At 33.6% G+C, this 11,562-nt stretch overlaps 1 protein-coding gene across 1 annotated transcript in view; it reads right to left on the reverse strand.

Annotated features, from left to right (window-relative positions):
* Window positions 1-7,378, reverse strand: part of LRP1B (LDL receptor related protein 1B) — a 576,984-nt gene extending 569,606 nt beyond the window's left edge. The window contains 1 exon segment of the mRNA XM_087859483.1: window positions 7,134-7,378. Within this exon segment, the coding sequence (XP_087715609.1) occupies window positions 7,134-7,338 (205 nt within the window). The 5' untranslated portion in view covers window positions 7,339-7,378.
* Window positions 7,379-11,562: the final 4,184 nt, after the last annotated feature.

An 11,562-nucleotide genomic window follows, 5' to 3' on the forward strand; every position in this document is an offset into this window, starting at 1 on the left:
AGAAGGTAAAAATTAGTCTGTCCCTTGTAAATATCAACAAAACTTGACTCTATACTGCCATCTGGTGACATGAAATAACAATTCCAAGGAGAATCTCAAACATGAACTCATGACTTCTTCCTATAGAGCTTGGAGGTTAAGGCAAGAGTTCTGAGGTCACTTTTCTCCATGTCAGATAATTGAACAAACATCCTCCGGCTATTAGACCTTGAGAAAATTACTTAGTGTTTAACTTTCTTAGATCCCTTATCTATAAAACTATGTTGCTAAAACCTTCCTCACAGAATTGCAATGAAAATTAACAAGTGTCAGAAGCTAATATTGTTATGATTATTAATATTATTATAAAGGATTTAGCTATGCAGTTGACATAAATAAATAAGTGACATTCCCTTACTCAAATATTTTATAATGTAGTTGGGTAAATAAAACAGTGTTAGGAAAATATTAAATAATCATACAAGCTCTAAGTGCTAAGGAAGTTCCTATGGTGTTAAGCATGAACATGAAGGAGGTGAAATCTGAATTGTGTGAAGATTTATAATTGGTATCTGGATTTGAAGTGAGAAAGCCTCTCAGAAGGAGAATTTTTTCCCGTAAATCTTTGTGCAGATTGAAAGTAATACCTGTAAAGGATTAATAAAAACACAATATAAGTGCATACCTTTCTTATTATCACAAAGTCAGGATGATGATATAATTTTAATTTAATGCTTAATCATACAAGCCCAGATCTCATTATCCAAACAAAACTAAAACACTTCTCAAAAATGGTTTATTATAAATTTGGTTATTGTTGCTATTGTTTTTTAATGCACTCAAAATTTATTCAATTAATAGCTGTGTTTCACTGATAAAGATGTATTTAAATTAGATGGTTTCATAAATGTTAATTATTCATTTTCACCTTAAAGGGAAATCTATGATTTTGGTGTTCTTGCTTATTATAAAAGTAACAAATATAATGATGTATACAACTTCTCTCTATGCTAAAGAAACAACATCCTCCCAAGTGTTTATCCAGTAGGTGGACGTAAGTATCAACTACATGCTATAAATTGTCAATACACAGCAGATATAGAAAATAGAGAATTTAGGTTAAAGTGTCCAGTTATCAACCTAATCAGTGGAATATTTTATATTCAAATTTTTGTCCTCAGTCCCTACAGTAACTGTCAACATACAACCACTAGTTTCTATCCCTACTTTATTCTAAACTTTCTTTTTTGCTTTTTTGGCACAGGAGAGGTTATATGCACCCCCGTGTTCACTGCAGTGCTGTTTACAATAGCAAAGACACGGAAACAATCTAAGTGTCCATCAATAGATGAATGGATAAAGAAAATTTGGTATATATATGTATGTGTGTGTATATATATATACTATATATATAGATATAGTATATATATATAAATAGTATATATATATTTAATATATATATTATAGTATATAGTATATATATATATTTAGTATATATATATTTAGTGTTTATATATTTATATATATAATATTTAGTCATAAAAGGGGAAGGAAATCTTGTCATTTGCAACAACATGTGTGGACCTTGAGGGCATTACACTAAGAGAAATAAGTGAAACAAAAAAATACAAATGCCGTATGATCTCACTTATACATGGAAACTTACAAACAAAGCAAAACAACAACAACAAAACACTGAACTTACAGATACAGAAAACAAATTGCTGGTTGCCTGAGGGAAGAGGTGGGGTTTGGTTGAAATGAAAGGGGTCAAAAGACAGAAACTTCTAGCTATAAAATAAATAAGCTAGGGGAATGTAATGTACAGTATAGGTGATTATAGCTATTAACACTCTATTGCATATTTGAAAGTTGCCAAGAGAGTAGATTTTTTAAAATAAATAAATAAATAATAAAACCATACAAGAAAGACTATAACTTAATTTTCATTAGGGTTTAGTGATACTTTGCTTCTTGGAAGGGCTTATGTTCATCTATTTGTTTCTGGCAACTAAAGATCATGACTTTCTAACAACAACAACAACAAAACCCAAAATTGTTAAATACATATAAATATTTATATATAGAAATATGTATTAAAATTATTTATGATAGGATAGAAATGAACTAAAATCAAACTATCCAATAATACATGAATCATTGAGGACATTTTGATAGTCACATGTGCTGTGAAATACATAGTTACTAAGAAGAGATTTATAAGGCATCAATGATAATAGGGGAGAATGCTATATGTAAAAAGGAAGATGAAAAATTTAAAAAATGAAATGTGACATTAAATTTGAAGAGATACAAAGCTTTCTGGGGGCACCTGCATGGCTCAGTTGGTTAAGTGTCAGACTCTTGGTCTCAGCTTGGTCTTGGTCTCAGGGTCCTGAGTTCAAGCCCCACACTGGGTTCCACGCTGGGCGTGGAGCCTACTTAAAAGAAAGAAAAAGGTTTCTTAATTTAGAAAACAATGAAGCATGGGGGCGCCTGGGTGGCACAGCGGTTAAGCGTCTGCCTTCAGCTCAGGGCGTGATCCCGGCGTTATGGGATCGAGCCCCATATCAGGCTCCTCCGCTATGAGCCTGCTTCTTCCTTTCCCACTCCCCCTGCTTGTGTTCCGTCTCTAGCTGGCTGTCTCTGTCAAATAAATAAATAAAATCTTTAAAAAAAAAAAAAAGAAAAAAGAAAACAATGAAGCATGGACTGGGGGGTTGGTCATGATCATTGGGACCCTGGTGTTGCCTTTGATGAAATTTATTACTCTGAGCCAGCTTATTACCCTGAGCTTCAGTTTCCTTATAGAAAATAAAAATAACTATCTTGTTAGATGATTCTAATGATTAGGGGAAAAAAAGTGACAATGAAATGGCACATAGTAGTTCAATAAACAGTGATGGTTTTATTCATTACTGTGATATTCAACATCCCTGTTGAAACAGCTACAAGAAAAAATGTCAGGATGTTTGTTGTTCTGGGAGCTGGGAAAATGGGTGTACATTTGAGAGTATTTTTTTTAATAATAATTTTTTATTATGTTATGTTAGTCACCATACAGTATATCCTTAGTTTTTGATGTAATGTTCCATGATTCATTATTTGCATATAACACCCAGTGCACCATGCAATACGTGCTCTCCTTAATACCCATCACCAGCCTATCCCAATCTCCCCACCCCCCTCCCCTCTGAAGCCCTCAGTTTGTTTCCGAGTCCACAGTTGAGAGTATGTTTGATAGTCTCGTTGTCTGACAACGTCTGAATTCTGTTGATGGATCAACCATATTGTTCTTCTTTAGATCTATGATTCACATTTTTATTGGCATTTTTCTTTAAATAAATTGCTATGATATAGAGAAGTGTGAGGTTAAACCCAGTATAAGTTATTTAAAAATGAGACAATATGTATTCAAAAAGGACTCAAAAAAAATAATGAAACCCAAATTTCAACAAAAGGAGGTTAGGAAAATGATATGATTTCAACAGCTATTACTTTAAAAAAAAAAGATTTATTTATTTATTTGAGAGAGAGAGAGACAGAGACAGAGAATAGGGTGAGAGACAGAAAGAGAAGGAGAAAAAGAATATCAAGCAGACTCCCCACTAGCATTGATCCCAACATGGGCTTGATCTTACAACCCCTAGCTCATGACCTAAGCTGAAATCAAGAGTCAGGCACTTAACTGACTGAACCACCCTGGAACCCCAACAACTATTACTTTTTAAAATTTGATTTACTTAAGCATAGAAACACATAACACTGATTATATGTGAGACACTATTCCAAGACCTTTTCATGTATTCATGCATGTTTAATATATTTGCATTAAATGACTATTAAACTCTTCTACTAGATCCTATGATACAGACCCTATAATTTTCTTTAGTTTGCAGATGGAGAAACCAAGGCCTAAGGAAGTTAAGTAACTTGCCCAACATCATACAACTAGTAAGTCATAGGGTTGGGGTTTGAACACAAGCAGTCATGCTCCCAAGGCCATGCCATTAACTCTAAGCTCAGCTTCCTCATACCATTAAAAAAAAAAAAAAAAAAGATTTAAAATACCCACAATTGCTCCTTTATAGTGCATATGTTTAAGCTTTGATTTGTTTCTTGTTAACCCTATAAAACAACATTAGGAACCAAAGAATCTAAAATGCATTTTCTTTTTTTAAAAGTTTTGCTTAAGTGTTCAATAACTAACCTGGAAATTTATGTACAAGATGAATGTATGATAATTGGTGTTAAAACAATCATTGATTTCCTACTTGGAGGATTAGATAATTTCAAATAATATTTCTAACCTTTATTTATTTAATTTTTTAAAGACATATTTTAATTTTACAACATTGAATGACATGTCTTTTTAAAATTAATTATTTTTTTGTGAACTTTACATTATTAGTCACCAGAAAACAGGAGGCTATGATTATTTTACTTATATTAACACTGAACCTTTGTCACCATTTTTACTGTAATTCTAGCCTGGTAATAAAACAGTCAATACATTCCTGCATCTTTTTAACATTTTTTCCCCTAGCAGTGGAAGTGTTACTTCACTGAAGCAGATAAACAGGATGGATAATGATTGTTATATGTTCAGTGATCCTTATAATGGTGAAAAGTAGAATGTTCTCTGATCATTCTTGAAATTGGAAACTGACTGAATTTCATTTAGGAAATAACAAGGTCTTACTACAGGTGACATTCTCTAAAGGTATATAAAGACTAGAATATCTGCCCTGAATCCTGTATGTTAAATCAGATCCATACAGTAAAAACTTCCTTATTTTATGCAGATTGGAGGAGTCTCATATAAATCATCTTTCAAGTTAAATAAAGATGTCAAGAAAATCTCCCCAGCACCAAATGAATTACAGTAATCTCCCCTGATCTGGGAAGGAGACATCCCAAGTAAATGCCTAAAACCATGGATAGTACCAAACCCTATATATACCATGTGTTTTCCTATACACACACACCTATGATACGTATCTACGATAAAGTCAATTTATCAGTTAGGCACAGTAATAGATTCACAATAATAATTAGTAATAAAATAGAACAACTATAATAGTATACTACCATAAAATATATGTGAATGTGGTAACTTTCTCTCTGTCTCAAAATATCTTATCATACTATACTCACCCTTGCACTTGTGATGATGTGAGATGATAAAATGTCTATGTGATAAGATGAAGTGAGGTGAACGACATAGGCATTGTAATACAGTGTTAGGTTACCACTGACTTTCTAATGATAGTTCAGAAGGAGGATCTTCTGCTTCTGGACCATGGGTGATCACAGAGAGTGAAAGCATGGAGGAGGGGTCTACTGTACATTGAATGTCTTACTTCCTTTCTATATATATGAAAATGTCAGAAGAGTTTGAAAGTGTCATTTTCATTTCCATTCTGTTACTTTGCTAGGGCTCATGTCAACGTGGGCACATCAGACAGTTAGGAAATGAAAATACATTGATCCTGTTTTGAGGAGGGAAATGTTGTAATACATAAACGCAGCCATTTTTCAGGGTCCAGTTCATTCAGATTTCTCTAATACAAAAATTACAGTTCCTAAAAAATACCAGTCTGGGGCACAAAAATATGTAAGTACATATTTTTGCATTTATAAAAATTAAAACCAATCCTGTGTTTGTCATCAACATACAGTGTTTATGAGTAGATACTCTCCCATGCTGAAGAAAGTTTTAGAAAAGAACATCTTTTTCTTATTGTACTAGTGGCCCATTGTTGGTCAGAATCATGATTTCCTCCTTTATTTCAATTTACTCAAATCCAATATATTTACCGAATGCCTATTAAGCACAAAAGTGACTAAGCTGTATCTTCTCCCCTTAATGTCCTCATGTTGTACAGATTTGTAGGATGAAAAGAGCAAAAAACTTATGGGTGATAAAAAAGGATTAACATGATTGCTCACATAGTACACGGTGTATAGAAACTCCCACATGACAGAGAAGGATCTCTTATATAAGAAAATTGAAACTGAGAAATTGAAGTATCTGGGAAGGAAACTAGATTCAATCAGACTCTGTCAGAGAGAAGGCACAGAAAATTCTACAGATGAGGAAATTTTGGTACAAGAAATAGTATCGATAGAGAATGAAGGTCAAGTATTGAAGAAAGAAAAAGGATAGCAGTGGAATTTAAGGACCACAGAGGTGAGCATTTTAGTCATGTCTAGGTGTAAAGAATATAACACAAATTTAAATTTAAAATAAGGCTTGGAGTGAGGTCCATAAGACCAGAAGTGCAAATGCATTTCTGAAAGTGGAAGATCTGTCTACTCTACACTGAAAGAGGGAGAAAAAAAGATACCCTCTAGGGAACAGGTGTCATCTTGGCATCAGATGTCTCAAGTAAAAATATGTTAATGATAAAGAAACATTATTTACATTGGAATGAGATTCTCGTAGGTTATGGTGCACATTATAAAGGGGAATGCTCCATCGAAAGGTACAAAAAGATGAGCTGATGTTACACCAAATGGCCACACTATACAGGGGAAAAAAGAAATAAGAAAAAGAAATGTAAGACTTAGAATTAAGAATGTCTGGCAAGGATTGAGTAGAAGAAATGAAATCACAAAGCCAGGATGGAGATTACTATTGAAGCAAAATGTGGAATACATGGGGAGAGGTGGCATACATACTCATGTAAACTCAATTCTCTTAAAAGAGAAAAGCTCTTTTATATATATTTATATATTTATATATTTATATATATATACCATTCTTTTACCTCCCAATATAGTTCCACAGATCATTTGGGGGAAACAACGTGTCCTTGGTGTTCTCATCTAATTTTCTGATCATAATCAGGTGATAGATTCCAAATCTGAAGACCTTCTACAACTTCCCACAGTATCCTTTATTGACACAAGCAGTGACTAACAACATGTGGACTTTGTATAAACCCCTTAATTTTTAAGATTTCTTTATTGCTAGGTGAAAGAAATGACAAAGGAGAGAAAAAATATTCTGAACTAATTAAAATAAAGGCTGAAACCTACAACACAATACATAAAATATTAATAACTTATAGAAGTTATTTTACAGTTCAAATATTATATGATTAAGGTGAAAATACTTTCTGGGTGGTTAATTCACCACCAGCACTTACCCTGGGGTTGACGGCTGGGGTGGTATATTTGAAGGTCAAATGGCTGTGCACTCGTCTTCTGAATCACACTGACATTCTGCCCTGTCCACTTATTGGCTTTTGACAATGTGTTGGTCCTCCAGTCCGTCCAATAGACCTCACTCCCATATAAAGACACGGCAAAAGGATGGGAAAGGTATTCATGACCTCGGATGATTTCTATCATGGCTGTTCCATCATAGAGGGCTGAATAAATAGCATCTGACCTGCAGAAAGGTAAATATATCAAGTTTATCAGAACTTATTCAAATAGTCAGTGGTGTTATATTACTTAGATAAATGCCAGAGGAAATATTTTATAAAAAATATTTCATGGGTCTGTATTTGATATGCAGAAAGGGGGCGGGGAAAGCCCACCATAACAAAAATAAACAAAAATCACCACCATCATAATGAAAACAAAGATCACCACCAATTTCAATGTGTGTATACATGATACATGCATGTTAGGGTACCTTTTGAGTTTATAAATACTATCCAAGAAAGGCAACAGAAAATACAGAAGAAAAAGATCATTTTTTAAACCTGGCATCTGTCCAAACTATCCTTTTTTCAAAGTGGTCCACAGTTAGTCCATTAGGCCAAGCTCCAGTTTTCATGTCTTTGTAGATGGTTTTTCTTCCAGCCCCACTCATGGAGGCAGATTCAATGCGAGGAAAATTGGCATCCCAATCTGTCCAGAAAAGAATTCTGAAGAGAAATAAATAATGCTATTGTTTCAGCCATTCAGTTCACAAATATTTATTGAGTGCCTACTATATGCTAGACACTGGCAGGCAAACAGTCTCAAAAGAAACAGATATATTGTCTACCCACTTGGGGCTTAGAGTCCAGTGGAGAAGACAGAATAAATAACCACATGCATATATAATTGCAGCTTCTAAAATATGCCAAAGAAAACTTTCATTATGGGAGAGGATAGCAGGTAAGTGATCTACTTAGAGAAGGTGATGAGGAAAAACAAAAAAGGACTTTGAGGAGGCTGTATTTACACTGAATCTAAAAGATAAGGAGAACAGTATAAAGAACATGACAAGCAAAATAAACAGCAGATATGAAAGCCCTAACAGGGGAAAAAAAAAAAAAAGTGGGTGATTTGAGGAACAGAAATAAAACCAATGGGGTGAGTAAGGAGGAAAAAGGAAGAAGATGGATTTGAAGAATGCAACCTAATGGGTTTTGTAGGCTAAGGCAATTATTTGGGTTTTATTCCAAGGGAATAAGAAGCACATTTAAGCAGGGGTGAAATGTGGTATCATATATAAGTGGATGATAGTGAGGCGAGAATATGGCATATCAGGTGGTTATTTTAAAGGAACAGCCAAGGATGACAGTGGTTTGGAATATGGTAGTGGCAGGGAAGAAGAGTGAATGATTCAAATTCAAGTGAATGGAAGGTAAATTTGGAGGTAGAACTGCCAGGACTATCTGATGACTGTAATATAGGGAAATGAGGTAGAGAATGAATCATAGGTGCCTGTGTTTCTTGTTTCAGTAAAGTCAGAGTCAGGGCAAGGGGGAGGGTGTGCAGGGAATCCATAAGTGAAATGGGGAAAATGGAAGAGAAACAGATTCTAAGACCTGGGAATTGAGTGTGGATGGGTGTGCAGAGCAATCAAAAGTTTACTTTCAAAAAAAATTTTTTTTTAATCTCAAGTTTTCAAGACATCCAAAAGGAGGTATTCAGGAAGCTGTGTGGTATGCCAGGGTGAAGTTCGGAGAAGAAGGCAGGGCTGGAGACATGAATTTAGAAGTCATCAGTATGGAGATTACGTTGAGATTCACAGCAATGAAATAGGTCATATGAGAGAGGATACAGAGGGAAAACAGAGGAAATCATTATACTTTGGTATATACAGAAACATGCAATTGTTAAAATGTCATTTTTCATATGTTTAAGATTATTACTTTTTTTAAATTTTTTAATTACTTTTTTTTTAATATTATTTGAGACTTTACAAATTTGTGGTGCACAGACAGTTCCACACAATGGGCATTTAGTGGCTCATATCCTGCATTTGATTTTTAAGGCTATTAGGCAATGGATGTTTTATGTTCAATTGACAGTGGTTTAAACTGCTGATGCATGTTTCTATAGTATATTTAATACAGTTACACAATAACTCCACAATCATAACTGGCTATAATTTTTTAAGTGCTTACTAAATGTTAAATACTATTTTCAGTGCTTTATAGATTATCTCATTTAATCAATCATGAGACTATGGCTAAAGTTATCTATGTTTTAGAGATGGGAGAACAAGCTTAGAGAAGTTAAATCACTTGGGTTACACAGCTAGCAAGTGGCAGAGGGAGATGGGAAACCGGGCAGCCTAACTTTTGCTCTGATGCTTTTAACATCGAATTCTTTAATGTCATGTCACTAAATAAAATAACAAAGGGAAAACATCTGGCAGAGGAGTAGGAGCATGTCTGCTAATCAATAAATGGTCGTTGCCTTCTCTACTTTCATAGCAGAACCCAATGAGTAACATGGATATTTGGGAAGGGAGAACTCATAGGACTGGAGAGATAGTGACAGTCCAGGAAATTTTCCTATTATCAGCTCTGACAACATTTTGGTGAGAACTGGTAAAGTTACTGGTAAAAATACCTTTGTTCTTCATTATAATTAAATATCATTTGGCTATTTTTCAGTCTTCTATATTTTAAATGATCCTTAAGTATATGAATGTGGTAGATTACCTTGGAAAATGAAATAATTCCCTGGAGCAAAATTCAAGATACAATTCAAGCTATCTTCTTTTTTTTAAATATTATATTTATGTAAGGACATATGGAGCAGTATAAACTAAGTATTCGTCATGATTTGAATTTTTGAGAAGTATATAGTCTGTTTTAGGACAGAGGAATTCAAAATATGAAATGAATAAAAGACAATTCAATACATTATATAATAAATTTAGTAAGTATGTGTCTTAAAAGACTATGGTGAAGAGAGAATGAAGATGTAGATATTCTTGACGAGAGTGGCAACTCATAGACAAGTCTGAAGCACTGGGCAGCCTCAAAATGTTGTTAAATAATTATACCAATATATGTTTCTGTGTCAGACAAACTTGGGATCAAGACTGATATCTGTCACTTACTCCAGTAAATTTAATCTCTGACTCCATTTTCTCATCTGTAAGTAAAAACTCTAACTGTACACAGTTATCAGGAGCATTCAATGAAGTAATGGACATACACAATTTAGAACAAGGGATGGTAGCACACAGAAAAGATTTATGCTTGGACAAGCATGCCACACACACATAGTCATAGAAATGATTTTTTAAATGCAAAATTTCAAAGTATTTCCAAAGCGTTAAAGAAATGGAGACAGAGAATTAATACAATGTCAATGTTTAAATGTCACACCAGCATGTTATGTGAAGGTAGACTGGTTTTATAAGTCAAAGCCACAAGAAAAGGATTCAGAGGAGTAGGTTGTAGGATTGGGTTTATCTCAGAGAATGTCTCTCAAAATCTGAGTTTATGCTTCATGGGCAGCTTTAGGAGTTTCCTGGCCCTGGTATGGGATCATATCCACAAAAACAGTATCTGAAGTATGCATTGTTTAATCACCAGTATTTGAATAAATTAAGTAAACTGCTGAGAAAGGATAAAACTAAGTAATGTATCAGGGATAATGTGTTGATAATTGTTGAAGCTGGGTGATGAATATGAGGAAGTTTATTATAAAATTCATCCTATTTTATGTATTTAAAAATTTCTATAAAAAAGTTTAAAAATGTAAATAACTCAAAATTAATATAATAGGTAAATTTTTAAGAATGTTAAAAATACCAAAGGACATTTATAAAATTTTATGGCTAGAAATCTTTTTTTCTGAAAAGACTAATTTTTAAAGATTAAATTGTTTTATATAAGAGAAAAGCCTATCGGGAAATATCAACATGTATATTACATAACACATATTACTTATAAGTTACCTAATATACACTATGTTGCCATAAAGGGCAATGGAAAAAAGATTAATTAATATAAAGCTGGTAGGCTATTCAGTTAAGTAGTTAAATGTCTTTAAACGATGAATGAAAGAATTATGTGTCTCACTACCAATATAATTTTGGATGCACACATCTTTTCACTGACAGCGGTTGTTGTCAGCTTCCCTTTATACTTAGGATTTAAAAAATAAGATTTAAAATAGAAACAAGACCAACACAGCATCAATCAAATTTATGTGGTATCTTGACAGACAAGGTAGAGAGATTTGCAAGTTTAAAAAAGATTAGGAAAAATAATCACTGAAAACAAACAATGAATTTGAGAATGATAGCTAGTCTATCAGTGGATAAGCCACCATGAGATCTGGGCAAGGCTGTAATTCACACTCTGGATTGATGACCCAAAGACTTCTGAG

This window comes from Ursus americanus, chromosome 1, assembly GCF_024610735.1.
Source record: "Ursus americanus isolate L20-20 chromosome 1, mUrsAme1.1.p, whole genome shotgun sequence".
Taxonomy (NCBI): domain Eukaryota; kingdom Metazoa; phylum Chordata; class Mammalia; order Carnivora; family Ursidae; genus Ursus; species Ursus americanus.